Below are 18,251 nucleotides of genomic sequence, written 5' to 3'. Positions count from 1 at the left end.
CCCAAGGAGGCAAAGGTCTGGGCCAACAAAACATGGAACAACCAATACGAAACATACTTTCTCAGTACCGGTTCTAATTCGGCGAAAAAATAATCGAATTCGGAGCCATAATAAAAATTATATACTAATACAAAAATCGAAACAATATTCAGCAGTAAACAACTCCATTCCATCATTATTTTTATTTATTGTTTTTATTTGTGCAAAAACACTGCAAAATTACTATTAAAAAAGCAAGCATTCTAAATTTAGGTTGTGTATGTATGCCAGTCAATCCGTCCGTCCGGACGTCTTTAAGGCATAACAGATAGCTCTAATAATATATCAAGGTTTGTTAGAGTTCTCTTATCTATTTCAAACTTGTACTAATATTCTTTATATTTAAAAAATCACGAAACCTAGTACTCAAAATTTTTTGTCATGACATATTATGAATGACATTTGGAAATACAGATGGACATATGGACATAACCCAAATATAGAGAAGCTGCACTACTAAATGAATATGAATCACATGCATGTATCTTTAGCTTAAACTGATAAAATATAATTGGAACAACAAAACTACTAAAAAATAGTAAAAAAAATATGAAATATTTAATGACTTTTGGAGGTTATAGGACAAACGCAGGAGTCCCAAACGTCGGAGTGGACAAACGCTGGAGTGTTAAAATATTAAATTTAGTAAGTATTTCTATATAGGTTAGGTTAGGTTCAGATATAAATATACAAATAAGCCCCCCGCAGGGGTTAGGCATTTAAAAAACCTAAAATAAGGTTTAAAATAGATTAGGTTAGGTTAAGTGTCCACTCCTGCGTTTGTCCACTCCGACGTTTGGAACTCCTGCGTTTGTCCTAGGACCCTTTTGGACATACAGATGGACATACCCTACTTATGAAGTAACTTTGCAACTAACAATAGGGTAATAGTTATTTATCCCATCGTATTATAAACAGCTTTCCGCGGATATAAAAATTAATATATATAAGATTAAAACCAGTTTTGTTGGTCCCGAGAAGCCAAAGGCACGGGCTAACAAAACTAATCTAGCGGATATTAATCGGTTTCAAGCCATCCTGGAAAAAAACTTTTATATTTGTATTAGTTTTAGTTTTCTTGACAAAAATAACCTGAGAGTTTCTTTTTATTGCATTTAAAATTGTTGGTTTTGCAGTGCCATTCTTGGCAATATGCCTAATTTTAACTTTTCTTATTGACAAACAACTTAAACAGAGATATGACAATTCAAGAAAAAAAGTTTCTACTTTTTACTGGTTTTGAAATTTGGAAAAAGACGGCGATAAAGATTTAAATTTTAGGTCAAATCCTTATACTAAAGTAACAGAATGTTTGTCTCCGATTTGAAGGAGTTTTATGCTATTTCATTTATAATTCAAATTGTTTTAGGATATCTTTTCTTTTTTTACCAATTAAAAATAGTACTTAAAAACGTAATACTTTCAAATGTAATTTTCACCCCTCAACCTCTTTCTAATGAATTATCCATAGATGTTTAATAGATCAATTAATCGACGTTACTGTAATTTTAATATTAAAAGGTTTTGTTATTCAATAAATGTTGCTATTTTCAAACAGTATGACTTTAGATTAGCATTTGATATGTGTTCTCATGATTTTTAAAACTATTTAAATGTACATATCATTACTTGGATGTTACACCAGATTTTCATGTTTTCTCATAAAGTGAAACTCATTGATGGCTGAATAACGATTCCCCCTTTACCCAAACACCTCCCTTCTTACTGGATGCACGAACTGACCAATAAATGATGTCCTTGTCAGCAACCTAAATTGACGACAATTTATCCCTTTCAAATTCATAATATCCACCTATGTTCTACATCCATTTCTATTTATCAGGAATTGTCAGGAAACAAGGATGACAACATCCAGCGAAGCTCTGAAAGGGTAGGACAAACGGACATTAACACTTGTATAATGTCAGAACTGAATAATCAGAATGCGAATGTATAAGAGTCAAAGCAAAATTCGGTACACCGACAAACGTCCTACCGCGACAAACGTCCTACTACGACAAACGTCCTACGCGACAAACGTTCTAAGCGACAAACGTCCTACTGCGACATCTCTTAAGTAAAACGTCCTAAAAATTTAAAGGTCGAATTTTGTAATGCAAGGATGTATCGGGTTCGAAACCATACCATTTGATAGCCAACACAGACTTTGGGAAAACTGTCGGACAGATTTTTAAAATTTAGCCTATGGTTAAAGTTATTCAAAAAATAAATTTCAGTTAAAGATTATTTTCCTGTGTTTTATCGCCATTTTGAATTTTATATTGATAAGTATTCTTACAATTAGAGGATTTTGTCCTTAAATTTGGAAGATTTTTTTTATTTCATAATTTTTGAAAATTTTTAGGACGTTTTACTAAAGAGATGTCGCAGTAGGACGTTTGTCGCGGTAGGACGTTTGTCGTTTAGGACGTTTGTCGCATTAGGACGTTTGTCGTATTAGGACGTTTGTCGGTGTACCCAAAATTCTAAGTAAATTTGTTAAAAAACTGCTTGATACAGGATAATGATTATGGACATACTTACATTTTTAGGACTTGATTATGGAGTTGCTTCGCTTATAATGTTGTACTTTTTTGTCCCAGGAATCAGTATACCAAAAATCAGATCAATCGGATAATTAGGTCACATACAAATTTGTTGTTAAAATGTAAAAAAAATCAACATGTTTAAAATGGACGTACGGACATTCTGGTAATGATTATAGAGTTGCTACGCTTTCTAACTCGTACCTAACTGTTACAGGAATCACCATGCAAAATTTGAAATCGATAGGACAATTCTAACATGTCTAAATTAACGAAAAAAGCTATCCGTTACGGACGGACGTACGGACGGACCGACCCTAATTATAGAAAAGCTTCGCTTTTAAAAAGGGTATATTGAACTATAAATTAAATGGAATCCAAATTTGTTCGATCATTATATATATAAACTTCGAGGATTTGATTGGTTGGTTCAAACTAGCAGCTTCAATACTTTACAACATAGAATTGCAGTAAATTTGTTTATTATCATTGGAAATTTTTTTTAAAAATTCTTTTTACATAGACCTAAGCTTCTCTAAAAATAATAGACTTATTAAGATAACCGTTTATGAGATCTTTATTTTAACACGAATATTGAATGTTTACCTAATCTAACCAAAAACCAACCAACAAAAAAAAATAAAACCGAAAACTTTTCTCGTTAAAGGTTCAAATCCTGGAAATCTTTGGGATTAGAAAAATTAGAATTGCCAAACTTGCAAAAAAGTTTTTACATTTTAAAAGAACAAAGCTACTCTATATTTATAACCTATACGTTGTACGTCGTTGTGAAATGTACAGTCTCTACTAAGTTTCTATAAAAACAAGGATGACAACATACATAAAAGCGAACTTCTGAAACAGTAGGCCAAACGAACACTAACACTTGTCAAAACTGAATAAGCAGATAAATATAAATACATAAAAGTGGAAACAAAAAGTTAAAAATCATCATGTTTAAAATAGACGTATGGACATTCTGGTAACGAGTATAGAGTACCTAAATCGTACCTAACTACTACAGGAATCACAATGCAAAGTTTGAAATCGATTGGACAATTCTTACATGCATATTTTAACTAAAAAGCTATCCGTTTCGGACCGACCCTAATTATAGAAAAGCTTCGATTTAAAACATATCTATACATTATTTGGAGTGGGGGAAAAATGGTGCATCATCCGAGTAATAATATATATCTATTCTAGCAGATAATTTGTCAGTTACGAAAACCTCTATATTTTGCAATAAAGTCGACATAAACCATGCAATTTGTATGCTATACTATTCTTCAACAGGGGGGTTATGTATGATTCCGTCATGTTTATTGGATAGTGCCAAAAATCTTAATATAAAAGTTTGATTAAAATAATTGTTTCCAATAATCGTTTTTTTCTGTATGTCCATTCATTTTAGCAAATATTTGGTATCGAGGCTACTTTGCTATAGTCTCTCGTACTATCTATCTGTTCTTCTCCAGCTATCCGTTTGCGCAGAAAATAGATAATAATATCGCTGTGACTTTTTTTTGGAGCAATTACAGCATAAAATTGTTACTATTAAGTTAAGTATTTATTTCTATGTATTTTTAAAAGCAGTTTTTTAGCTGTTTTCACTGCACATACGAATTTTTCATCATCTTAACAGCAACAATTACACTTTTTTTTGCACTGCTTTTGAGTCAAAAGCATAGCTTCTCTACAAGCTAATTATATTTTTTGGTTTTTGCATTTTTGACGTTTTTATATTATGGGAAAGCATTCTTATTAAGAAAATTGTTTTTCTAGATCATTTTAAGAAATACTATAAAATTATTGTCAATTATTTGACCCTTTTTTTGAGCTAAAGATGGTATTTTATTCTATCCTCCTTTAGAAATTTCCATAAAATATTTTTTTGTGAAAAAAGTGGGAAAGAAAACTCTAAAAAAGAGATGGATAATCCCTCATTTTTATGACGTCACATGACTGATTTTTTGGGACACTTTGTCCCCCTATTTATTAAACTTCAATAGCCATTCTAATATATTGCAAAAGTAAAGAAAGGCCCCATTTGAAATGGCATGGCATGGTATTGAAAAAAACGTGTGTATTTGAAATTTTTGTGGAAGTATGATTTGATTGATACTTGCACTTTTTTCACTAGTTTTTTTTGCACAGCAATACCGTTCAGGGTGTGCAAAAAATCCAACCATGTTTTAACTAAAAGCTTTTTCTCGTATTCATTATAATTCGGTGGATAGGAACTGGTTCTCATCCATACGAAAAAAGCATCGTATTACATCCAGCTTTCTACGAATATAAAAATGTACATTCAGTTTTTTTTAGCCCGTGCCTTCGGAACCTCGGGGCTAAAAAACTGGTTTAATCTTACAATTGTACATTTGGTAGTGCGAATGGGGCGTTTGTCCAATAATATGGTATGGAGACCGCTCTTCTATGAGTACTACAAAAAAAAACCTACTTTTACTGCAATACACATAGACATTCTCATCGTCGGTTCGTCTATTTAGAATGCTTATCCCTCTATTCCCACAAGTATAATACGAATTTGGTTGAGCTGGTGGAAGCTCAACAAAAGTCCCACGCGAGGTATTATATTGCTTTAATCTAAGAATAAATGGTTGGTTTTTATATTCGATCGGAATTATATAAGTATATTAATTATTAAGGAAGGAAAATGTTTTATAAAGTGTATCTATATTACAAGTGAATAAGTTAAGTATGAAAATATTTACAGGATAAGTGTTAAAATCATAAGTAGTGTAGGACAGAAAAGTGCCCTAAGTCCCAAGCAGTGAATTGTGCTAAGTGTTAGAATTCTAACATAAGACCTAAGCTCAATTCATGCTAAGTACTAAGGGTCCTAAATTTAAACTACAATGCATGCCAAACAACTAAGTCATTACCGTTTAAAGCCAGAAGAGAACTTGATGGTAGGAGAGTCAATAAATAACTGACTTATTTTAAGAGGTGCATGCTATAACATCAACTTATAATAAGGATCTTAGTGTTTGTCTGTTTAATAAAATGTCTGTATGTTAACTTGTGACGTAAATCAGGCATGGTTGTAGGCATACATACTTGTACTGATTGGTTACATGATTACTTTAACAATAAACATAATGTCTTTAATAAACATATAATATTTACGAGTCACATACAAATTACCATGAATAGGCTTGCGTTACCCATATATGGTGTTATATTGGTAAAGGTAGGCCTATGAATGCATAAAAGGATACAAATAATGCCTTGGGCCTAGCTAAAGTAATTGTGTCTTGTGCCTGAATGTTACTTGATAATTACAGAGGCACGTCAATCAAATATTTAGATTCTACTCTTATATAGTGTTAACTTTATATCAAACATAGATAGATAGTCTGGATGCGAAGCATTTCTGTAAAAGTCTTATATGTACGTTCAAAGAAATTGAAAATTGGGGATCGCATTTCCACATTCTACATCCGCGGAAAGCTGTTTATAATACGATGAAAGAAATAACTATTATGACATTATTCTCTGGGATTTTAAGGGATAAGAAAATGGATGATTAATTGATGTATATCCACAATGATTATGAAAAAAAAATACTCTTTCTGTTTATTACAATTATTGGTTGAAAAGTTAAGACATTACTAGTTTGAACCAATAAACTAAGTTTTGCAAAATCGTTAGAGATCGCGTTAAATAAACTTTTTGTACCATCATAATTTACATTCTAATGTCCCTTCCCTCCCTGTTTTTACCTCTTTTTGTTTAATTCATATCCTATACCATTACTCTAGACCTCAAACGCTTGACCTAGTAGCTGTTATTGACATTATGTGCACACCAAAATATTTTATTGGTTGGTAACAATGGATTTCGAGGATTTTTTCTACTTCTCAATTTTTATTTCTGTGCATAGATTGACTAGTTTCATATTTTGTGCAACATTTTTTTTACAGGGTGTTCATAATTTTTCTTGATTTTAATAGATTTTTTTTCTTTTTTTTTAGGCTGAATACAAGTCAAAACTCAATAAAAATTTACAGCAAAATCCTTCATTTTTTAGCATAATAATTTATTAACCAGTTTTAAAATATAATCATTCATACAATTACTAACGGAAATGTAATCAAAGTCGCTAAAAAAAAGAAGCGTCAATTGTGATTTTTAGCCTATTTTTTAAATATTTGTAAAGATAGAGAAATAACTATTTGCTTTATGTTATACTAGAGGTTGTGGCCTAGCATCTAAGGCCTCTGTAATTAAAGGGAAAGTAAGATGATGCCAAGGCTTAAATCTAAAAACAAAATAGCTTAAAAACCAATATATTTGTTTATTTTTTCAATATGAAAATAAACAACTTTTTTACTTTCTTTTTATGGGCTGACATTTTAGAACTAATAACAATGGTTTCAAACTAATTTTTATGAACTTTCCAGTATGGCTGTAAAACTGATAATTCCCGGTGGATTAGAACCGGTTCTCAGCCATACTGAAAAAACCTTTACAGCCAATTTTCCACGAATATTAATAATATATTATTAATACCAGTCTTGTTAGACCAGGACTTCGGTCCCTCGGGGGTAACAAAACTGCATTTAATTTTTAAAAGCGAAGCTTTTCTATAATTAGGGTCGGTCCGTCCGTACGTCCGTCCGAGATAGATAGCTTTTATTCGTTATTTTAGCCATGTTAGAATTGTCCTATCGATTTCAAACTTTGCATGATGATTTCTGTAGTAGTTGGGCACGATTTAGAAAGCGTAGCAACTCTATAATCATTACCAGAATGTCCGTACGACTATTTTAAAAATGTTGATTTTTCTACTTTTTTAACAACAAGTTTTCAAGTGTTCTAATTATCCGTTTGGTCTGATTTTTGGTATATTGATTTCTGGGACAACAACGAACAATATTATAAGCGAAGCAACTCTATAATCAAGTCCAAAAATGAAAGTATGTCTATAAACATTATCCTGCTTCAAGCATTTTTTTCAACAAATTTACTTACAATTTTGCTTCGACTCTAATACTTTTAAATTCTGATTATTCAGTTCAGATACCATACAAGTGTTAATGTCCGTTTGTCCTACCGTTTCAGTGCTTCGCTTTTATGGATGTTGTCATCCTTGTTGATTTTGATATCCACTGAAAGCTGTCTAAGATACAATATAATAACCATATTTTTTAGTGGCCCCTGTATTCTTATTTCATATTTCTGCTCATGAATTGGTGATCAATCAGCAAATATTATGCACTTTTTAGTAGCGAAGCTTTTTTTATAATTAGGGTCGGTCCGTCCGTCAGTCCGTATAGCTCTTTAATCGTTAATTCAGGCATGTTAGAATCTTACTATTGACTTCAAACTTTTTGTGGTGATTCCTGCAATAGTTAGCTAGAATTTAGAAAGTGTAGCAACTTTATAATTGATCTCAGAAAGTCTGTACGTCCATTTTAATCATGCTAATTTTTAACTATTTCCCTCTAAAAACTTATATTTTAAATAATAATTCCTAGAGCAACTAGGTGTAATATTATAAGCGAAAAGAATATGTCCTTAAAAAATATCCTGTGCTATAAGAAATTTTGCAACAATATTACATTATGATTGTATACAATTTTGTTTAGACTTATAAATTAATATTCTGCCACTTTTCAAGTGTTAATGTTCGTTTGTTCTTCTGTCTAATCTTAAAGCTTCGCTTTTATAGATGTCATTATCCTTGTTTGTTTACATATCTTTCTATCTAGACATGTTTTTTTATTTTATCCAGGGATCGAAGGGGATAAGACAATGATCGATAAATAGATGTACATCCCCAAAGATAATTCACAAATTTACCTCTTCTGTAGATTACAATTAGTGGTTGAAACTATTGAACACTCAACTTATTGAACCACCCAATCAAAATTTTTTAAAAAGTCCCCAAAGTTGATAAGACAACGACTAAGAAAATGGTATTTGAGGACTAGTGTAATAAACAACCCATTGTACCCTCCCTCCCTGGCTTAAGAAATGGTAAAATGGATGATAAATTATTATATCCACCAATCACAGAGATCTTATGAGATAAGACAATGGAAGTTAAATTTATATTCATCCCAAATGATGACAAACAAGATTATCGCGTATGTAGAGTAAAATTATTGAAAAAATCTACTAGTTTTAAAATAAAAACAAAATTCAGCAAAAGTTCCCAAAGTTTTATATCTAACAAATAAGATGACGTGATCATAAACTTTGGGTACAATCCGTGAATTTGTTTAAATTACCTGATTTGGACATTTTCTAAGATATCTGCGTTGGTTCTCGTTCAGACCCTAAATTATGTTCTTTCAAGTTTCTTGTGTTCATCATAAATAAAAATACAGGCCTATTTATTCTAATTGTACGCTTCATTTGGTTATTTATGTATCTTAGAATGCTAAGCAGTATCCCTATTAATGACAAACAAAATTACCCCTTCTGTAGATAAAATGTGTGTCTGGAAGAGATTGGACACTATAAGAAAGGAAACAATCAAAATTCAATTAAAGTATCTCCAGTTTTTATCCCAACAAATAAGATAACATGGCTATGATATACATCCTATGTCCCCTCCCTTCCTGATTTATTGGCCACTTTTTGAGGCCTAGAAATTTGTAGAACATTCCTGAAGACCATATAGTTCAAGAATGAGTACAGTCAGAATATAACTGAGCAGTAACATTTTTAATAAGCATAGGCAAGGTCATCTGAAAAAATAAGGATTGTTTTGTATATTAGTTGCGCAGCAATAACAACTTTATAAATATAACATATTTCATGTTGCTAACAATAAAAGTGAATTAAAAACTCTCCCCCCCCCCCCCCCCCCTATTTCTGAGATAACTAGAAAATAGATGAGAGGATTTCTAACATTTCGGGGGCCTATACCTGCTGTGCCTTAACTTCCTGGGGCTACCCTTTGCCCAATTTAACCTAACTAACCTGACCTGTCCTGATGTAACATACAAACACACAAAAAATACCCCCCCCCCCAAATTTCCTTTTCTTCAAAATATGAAGGGGTGAGAAGAATTTTCTTTGCTCGACAAAGCACTTTTAGGTAAACTGCCAAAATCTAACTACCCACAAAAAATAGATTTTGTTTATCCCCATTCGTTTCATATCTTATGGTATAACTCAATGCTTTGTATGTTGTCATCCTTGTTAAAACTTTAATAAAACTTTTATCCCAAAATGATGTCTTATAGCACTATTATTCTATAATCCTTTTGAATTAACATTTTATAGGTGCAAAATATTTCACATTTTTTGCACATTTAAAATTTTATGTATGGCAAAAAGTCATTTATTTTACAATAACAATATCACGCATTTGATGAAAAAGAACAGTAGAATTTTATACAAATAAATTGAAAATTTTTTGAATTAAAAATTAAAGCGAAACAAACACTATAGTGCTATACAGTGTAAATATATAAAAAAATGCAATGTGGGGAAAATTAATTAACTTCTATGACAGTAATTTCTTTCAATATGGGTCGAACCACTTATTAAAACTTCTTATAGAGTAGTTTCATTTTCAAATTTATTTAATTAAGTTTTGTGCTATAAATATTTTGCACTTTGCCCTTTACTGCTTTAAAATGAAATAAGATTAAAAGCTTTATTCACGTATGTTTCTTTAATATATCATAATAATTTTGAAAAGCTAATCTTTTATATAATTAGGATATGATCGTATGTACCCCCGTCAATACGTCTGCAACGGATAGATCTTATCATTAATTAAGGCTTATTACAACTTTCTATTGATTTCAAACTTTGCATGATGATTCCTTAAACAATCTAATAGTATTTAAAAGCGCAGCAACCCTTAAAAGAAAGTATGTTCTCAAATATGCTGATTTAACTTGTTTGACAACAATACGTAGCGTATCCGCTCGTCGTCGAGCTAAATACTGCGTCATAACTAAAGACTTTGAAAATAGTTTCAACTGCCATATACACGATATTATGATTAGATTAGTGAAGGCGCAAACAAAATTTGTTACTTATCGTGAAAACACTTTATTTAAATTAATGCATTTTAAAGCAGCAAAGAGGGGAAACATTTCATGTTATGGCCATAATTTAAAATCATTTTATATTTCATTTTATGTTTCATATATTTATTTTCATTTAAAAATTTCCAGCTGCTCAAGCCCCTAACCTATAGCGGCCTATCCTATCCTGGAATCGAATCTTTCAAACAGACAAAATCTGGTTTCAGCCAAACGGCTGAACTAAAAAGTATATGTTTGTGCTATTATATAAATGATAAGGGAAAATCTACGTAGCACTAGTTATTTTTTCGTGCATTATCGAAACAGCTTATAGTACCTATAAATAAGAGACGTCATACAAAACGACCAATGATAGGCAGTATACATTGATATTGACCTATGCAATGGTAAAATCGTTGATCATTTATGATGCCATTTTTTATAGGGACTTTAGCAATAATTATCGTTATGTAATATCTGTACACTATTGAGTCCTGTCTTTTTCAGATTATTTATGGGCTGAATAGTTTATTGACCATTGTCTTATCCCTTTTTCCCTGGGTAAATGTTTATCTGTGATTAATTCCCGGTGATGAGATTAATACAGATTATTTCCTAAGGTAATCAAGTTAAAGCAGGGAGGAAAGGGACATTGGAATATAAAAACATTGGACCCCAGTAGTATCCAAACTTTTCAACCAATAATTTAATCTACAGAAAGGAAAATTTTGTTTATAATTGTTAGGGATGTATATAAATTTATCGTCCATTGTCTTATCCCTTAAGATCCCTGAGTTAAATACATAAGAGAAAGACAGATAAATACAATAATATGTAGACAGATAGATTGACAGATATATTGTAAAAACGATACAGAAAATAGACGTATGCATAGTAAGGTGGCTTACCTATCCAATGTAAGATGATCTAACATCAATTGATAATAAACAAGCAAACTGAAAACGGTGCACCGACAAACGTACTAGAAAGACAAACGGACATATGCGACAAAAGTACTTGGGTCACCTTCAAAATAACAGGGGGTCTTGTCAGGGGCGTCCAAGCTTTTTTATTTGGGGGGGTAAAATTTTGAAAATATATATTTTGGGGGGGGGGGTAATCTTTATTTCATAGAGGCATTTTTTTTTATTTTGGGGGGGGGGTAAAAATTGAAAATTCAAAATTTTGGGGGTGCCTACGGCACCCCTAATTTCATTTTGGGGTGGGGGGTTATCACCCCTTCACCCCCCCCCCCTTGGACGTCTATGGTCTTGTGCTTGTCTAGGCACTATGAGGGAAAGCACCACCGTTGAATTAACAGCATAAGTCAGACACGTCCAAGCTTTTTATTTTAGCGGGGTAAAATGAGGAGTTTCAAAGGTTTGAAGGGGGTAATCTAATGTATTTTTAAAAGAATTTTGCGGGGGAATAAAAAGAGGGGTTTCAAAGGTTAAAACGGTAAACACCCTTATATTCCCACCCTTGGACGTCTATTGTATAGGTTTAGACAAATAAATAAATATAAATTTCTATGAAAAAATCTGAATTATTAGAAATGAGGTTAGATGGATAAATGATGAGGTAAAGTAATTTGGTTATTCTCACTATTAATGAATATTTTATGTGCTATTTCCATAGAGAGGTGTTTAGTCTTTTATGCAAACAAAATATGAACCATCAATAGGACATGGGACTGTAAATTACACTGGTACCCAAAGTCTAACCACTTAAAAAATATTCAGTGGCTCCAAAACTTTGGGTACCTTTAATTGATTTTAAATTCTTTAGTTCAAATTTTTAATATCCAGATTAAATAATTTTATTTATTGTCATTGGGGATCACATAAATATATCGGCCATTGTCTTATCCCTTTTAGATTCCTAACGTAAGTACATATATGTATGTACTTGTGTAGTTTTAGACAGTTTGAATTTACCAAAGCGTTTGATAACAAAAGTTTGTCATCTTATTTGACAAGCGAAAAAATATAAACAATACATCTAAATGTATAAGGATGTTTGCTCTCGTTTACCGATATGGTTCATTGTAAGGTTTATAAATATTTAGGGAAAGTTACCCCTACTTCCCAAGAAAAATCGCCCCTGGAAAAAATTTACCCCTCCACCAAAGAAAGTCATACTATCTTGAATAGCCAAAGAGTAAATTAAATTTCTGTGATGACATTACTGATAGACGGACATTAATAACTTCTCAAATTTATCTTTCTTTTCGTAGAATTGTAGTAACTCCCCACTTACTGAAAACAATTAATAATGTACAGACCTGCTATACGCTCACAAATCAAAGCTTAAACATTTGCTAAAAAGCGAAGCTTTCACCATTTAGGGTGCGTCCGTACATCTTAAGCCGTTATGGCTAATCGTAATATTGACATGTTTTAATTTCAAAGATGACTGTAAAAGACTTCAAGAAAGTTGATTTTTGGGTATTTTCAAACTGAGTTTTGAAAATATAGAATCATCTTATGAGCATAAAAGTTAATTTGATATTAAGTATTTATACTATCTAATAGTTAACGTTCGTTTGTTGCTTTATGGGTGTTGTCATCCTTGTTTAATTTCAAATTTGAATATGAATTAAAACAAGGATTAACATATAGAATATTGTTTCTTCTCCCCTAACCTCTAGGGAATGTTAGGAAAAAATAATATAACCACTTCAAGACTGAAAAACCTTTCTAAAATTACACCCAATACCAATTAAAACCATTATTGACCAAGATCTTAAGCTTCAGACAAAACGGCACTTTATATTATTAAAGCATGGACTATTATGTTTCTAAAAATGACAACAATAATAAACATATAAAATTTTTGATGAAATATGAAAAAAATAGCCCCCATTTTTTAGGGAGCGGGGGGGGGGTTATACGGGTCATTTCTCTTGGTAAGGTGGTGGTACACTCCCCCAAAATAGTTTCAGACCGTCCCAGGACCTACAAAAAGTTAATTTGTAAAGAAGGACAGCACAGCGGTTAGCGAGATCCTTAGGTACACACAGACGGAGAGAAAACAGACAGACATACAAACATCCTGTTAATTTTATAAAAGGATAAATTGTCATTAGTTTCCTTTTTAAGTCAAGCTATAGTAAAGATATTTTTATTGACAGAACATATTTGTTCATAATTTACTTTATGTTGAAGGATAAAATATTTTAAGATTTATTTTCAGGTAAATATAGTGCCCAAACAATAGAAATAATCAAGATACTTAAAAGTAAAACAACATTTTATCTTAAATTTTTATTTTCTTTTACTCAGAGTTTCATGCTTCTGCAATCATCAGAAAGAAAGATACTCTAAATAATCAGTCAATAGGAAAAGCATTAGAGGAATAATTTGGCTATATTATTGATTAGAAAGTGTACAGATTTTATTATGAAATGAAATTATCATTTAATTCGCATAATGATCACGTACGGACTTTCTTGTAAGGATTATAGAGTTGCCATGCTTTCTAAACCTTACCGAAGTTTTATAGAAAACATCATCAAAGTTTAAAATAGACAGGACAATTTTAACATGTCAAAATTAACGAAAAAAGTTAACCCTTACGGACGTACAGACGTACCCAAACTTAACAAAGCTTCGCTTAAAAAATATTTAAGAAAAGTGATGACAGATATGTTAACCACTTGTATAGAATCACTTAATAATAGCCTAGACTTTTTAATGGTCTTTTACATGCGTAGCATCTCTATACAGGAGTTTAAAGGGATAAGACAATAGCCGATAAATTGATGTAAATATTCAAAGATGATACACAAAATAACCCCGGCTGTAGATTAGAGCTAGTAGTTGAAACGTTTGAACACTTATCTTAATGAACTAATAATTCAAAATTCACGAAAGTTGTTAAAGTTGTTAAGTCAACGAATAAGATAGCGTTATTATAGAACTTTGGGGACTAGTGTAATAAACATCCCATTGTCCCCTCTCTCTTTGATCTCTATATGTGTATCTTTACCTCACAGTTTAAAAACAAACTTACGGTTTTCTTGATCTCGTTTATACTTTAATTTTACTTTTTAGTTATGTTTAATTTTCATGTATAACAGTTTGCTGTATTTTTTTCTAAAATTTAACCTTTCAAATTTTCTAAAGCGATCAAATGCACCTTTAGTATCTAGGGGAGACAAAAAATGGATTAAAAACATTCTTCTAGCTAACTGAAGCTTCCTTAAAATGGAGAACTCAATCGGATAGCAATTTATTAATATACAAACAAATAAAAACTTACCTCTTAATATAAAACTAGTTACTTTACCCCTTGATAAATAGCTTAAAGACACCCAAAGATATTTGTAATACAAACAGACACACAGACAGAAAGACATCCTGTTACTTTTATAAAAGGATTTATGCGTTTCCTTTACAGAGTAAGTAAACTTTATTTAACTCAAACTTTTAGTTTTCTTACGTATTACTACAATTAAAAAAAATAGTGTAAAATAAAAGACTAAAAAGTATACAATTATTTTTCACTATAGTCACAAAAAATCTACGAAGTTTATTTTAAAAAAAATATTCTAAATTTTTAAAAACAGCTTAGAGCTAAACACATAATAGTATATTACGATGTTCTTAGCTTCAAGATTTGACTATTCCAATGTTTTGGATCTTCTTGCTATGGGTTTGTAGGCCGTTTCTATAACTATTTCAAACTTTGCTATCACAGTAACTCAAAAGCCTAGAATTGCCTAAAACCATGATGTAGTAAGATTATTACTTATCATTATAGAAATCCCCTTTGTATTACAACAGAGTGGAAGGCTGATGTAGAATCAACGGAGAAAAAAGAGTTATGTCAAAATTACCAACTTTTTATTTTAATTTTTTTTTCCTTGTTTAAAAAAATGTGTTTACAGTTGTTAGTCTATTTTATATCTTAACAGCTTAATGTTGCTTTACTACTTTTATGAACATAATTATCCTTGGTAAAACTAATATTTTAAGCATTGCAGACAGAAAGACAGACGTACCAACAAAGATACATTGCAGACTCTAGAAGCGTCGCTATTAAATCCAAGGATAAAATCAGCTGAGAGATTTTTTAGCTAAATTGTGCTTTTTGGTAACATTGTATTTGTACTACGGAGAAGTATTATTGGGAAGAGGGTTAGCAAAAAAAGGACTGTTCATCAACATTTTTCATTCTAATATGGAAACTTCTATAAAATTGATCAAAATTGGCATGTTAGAATCATAATATTGAGTTTAAACTTTTACGTGTTGATTTCTATAATTATTTAGTACAATCTAGACTAGCAACTCAACAATCGCTACCAGAAGGTCAAGCATTATTCCTCACATTATCCAATTTCAATGATACTTAAAGTGGTGATTCTCAGACGAAGAGGCAAGTTTTGAAATATATGTATGTCTATACTAAAAATTATATATTTAAGTTATTTCGTTACCTTTAATTTTTAGAGTTTTTTTGAATAGTAAATTCTTGTTAATATTCATTTGTCCTTCTGTCTGAATTGTTGAGCTTCATTTAGAATTTAAAAAAAAAGATTTCGACATCCTTGTTCTAACCTAAAAGAATGTTAATCATTTGACTGTCTATAAGTCCACTAATAACCATTTGAGTTCAACTTATATGCAACATTCCCATATTTTTTATCATACTTTTCCTCATCTACTTATGGACATAACTGTCCTTGTTAAAAAAATATATGACAAACAGTCCTTTTAGTGCGAATAGGTTGTCCTCGAGGATGAAGTTTGGTTGGAAATAACTTAGACATTAGGGGGGGGAGGGAGGGGGAGGGGTGGGTGAGAAAGATGGGAAAGGGGAAAAAAGAAGAGAGAAAGAAAGAGTAAGAGTATGACTGCAAAACAGACAATAATAAAAATTTGAACTGTAATACTACGTATTTAATAAAAAAAACTTGAATCATTTATTAAATATGACAATTTTAAAATACGTCTAAATATTTTAGTTTTACCCTCTTACTGTACAGAGAGTTCAATATTCTTAGCTATTTCTTTCTTTTATTTTTTTTGCTTGTTTAAATAAACATGTAAGGCCTTAAAATAAAGAGAAGAGGGCTTAAAACATAAAATGTTACACTCTCTCTGAGAAATAGAGAATTTGGATTGAAAAGGGGGGGATAGAAAAGACCTTTATTGGGTATAAAGGGGTAAAACAATGATTGAGGGGGAGGGGGACGGTTGAGAATAAGGGGATCAGTGACGAAAATGGGTTCTGCTTCAAATAATGGATCTCATAATTAGAAGGAAAAAGCATCAGCATTTAACATAACAGTAGGAAAAACGGACACAGTAAATTAAAGGCAAACATTCAAAGGTTATAAAAAGAAAGAAAGAAGGACATAAGAAAAGAGTATAGAAGAATGATAAATAAATCATGAAACCTTTATAGAAATATCTATATGTGTTTTGATGCATAACCGACAGACTGACGAACCAAGTAAGTTGTATTATGTATGCTCTTTTGAAAGGCGGATGTTAACATAAAATAATTCTAAGTCCCCCCCCCCCCCCATATAACTACGGACTCACGTACGTACAGCCATAGTCAATTATGAAGTATAATATATATAAAAAATGAAAAATATTGGAAAAAAAATCTTTGGGCTGGATGACAAAAAATAAATGCAACTTTATCAAATATCCAAAATTTATAGATCCATTATATTTTCTTTGGTACGTTTCTAGGGTCATTTTATATAATATAAGGTTACAATAATGAAATACAGTAAGCTTGAATTTAGGGTAACACAAATTAAAAAGATGGCTTTAGAACCTTCAATGCTTTGTGATCTAAAAATACAAAGATATGGTAGGATTTTAGGGTTTAACATATAGTGAGAATATGGATAGATAGATAATAAGATAGATAGATAGATAGATGGAAGTCCAATCACCAAAGTATTACAGCCAGAGTGAGTGACACACAGACAGCCAAAATGTAGTATTGAGTAGGTTATATAACTTGATTTGATAATATATATTATGCTATTGTATCCATTGAATCCTTATGAATATATAAAACACACATTAATATCATATTAAGTTTACGTTAGATGTAATACAGGGTGTCCCCGCAAAATATACATTATGATTATTACAAAGTGTCCAGAAAACAGTATACAGAAAAAGAAATAACGTTTTAAGGTGTACATTCTTTATCAATTTACAGGACTACAAAAAAGTAACTGCTTATGTGGCAATACGGTAGCAGACGGACGGGTAGTTTACAGAGTTGCTACGCAGTGGCTTATCACGTCAAGCCTTCTGCACTAATCCTATTATATCACCATTCACCTCATGACCGCAGATGACCCCGTTGCGCAGCGGTCAGATTGGACTGGCTAAATAGGGGAGGGGCACGGACACTTAGCAACCCCGCGCCCCTCAGGCAACTATACAACCGGGAGATGGTGCCTTCCCTTTTACTACAGCTTACCCCACAGAATGTCTACCGCCGCGGGCTACGCCCTTGTCTCCCACACCCCCTTCAAACCTAACCTATTGTTATAATCTATTTGTATATATATAGTAACCACCCATTGTAAATGTATTCAGTTAAATATATAATTTCTGTATGAGTAAATCCTGCTAGTTTGTTTTGGTAGAATACTTCATGGCTAGGG

General features: G+C 31.6%; 1 protein-coding gene across 1 annotated transcript in view; it reads right to left on the bottom strand.

Annotated features, from left to right (window-relative positions):
* LOC145323690 (uncharacterized) overlaps positions 1-9,303 on the bottom strand; it is a 30,419-nt gene extending 21,116 nt beyond the window's left edge. Inside the window, exons 1-2 of the mRNA XM_080166138.1 lie at positions 9,228-9,303; positions 8,846-8,895 (exon numbers count right to left, since the gene is read on the bottom strand). Of these exons, the coding sequence (XP_080022264.1) occupies positions 8,846-8,895; positions 9,228-9,282 (105 nt within the window). The 5' untranslated portion in view covers positions 9,283-9,303. The remainder of the gene's footprint in view (positions 1-8,845; positions 8,896-9,227) is intronic.
* Positions 9,304-18,251: the final 8,948 nt, after the last annotated feature.

This window comes from Acartia tonsa, chromosome 7 (genome assembly GCF_053477335.1).
Source record: "Acartia tonsa isolate MP-2025a chromosome 7, ASM5347733v1, whole genome shotgun sequence".
NCBI lineage: Eukaryota > Metazoa > Arthropoda > Copepoda > Calanoida > Acartiidae > Acartia > Acartia tonsa.
Note: the sequence above shows the minus strand (reverse complement) of the source record. Positions and strands in the feature narration are given on the sequence as shown.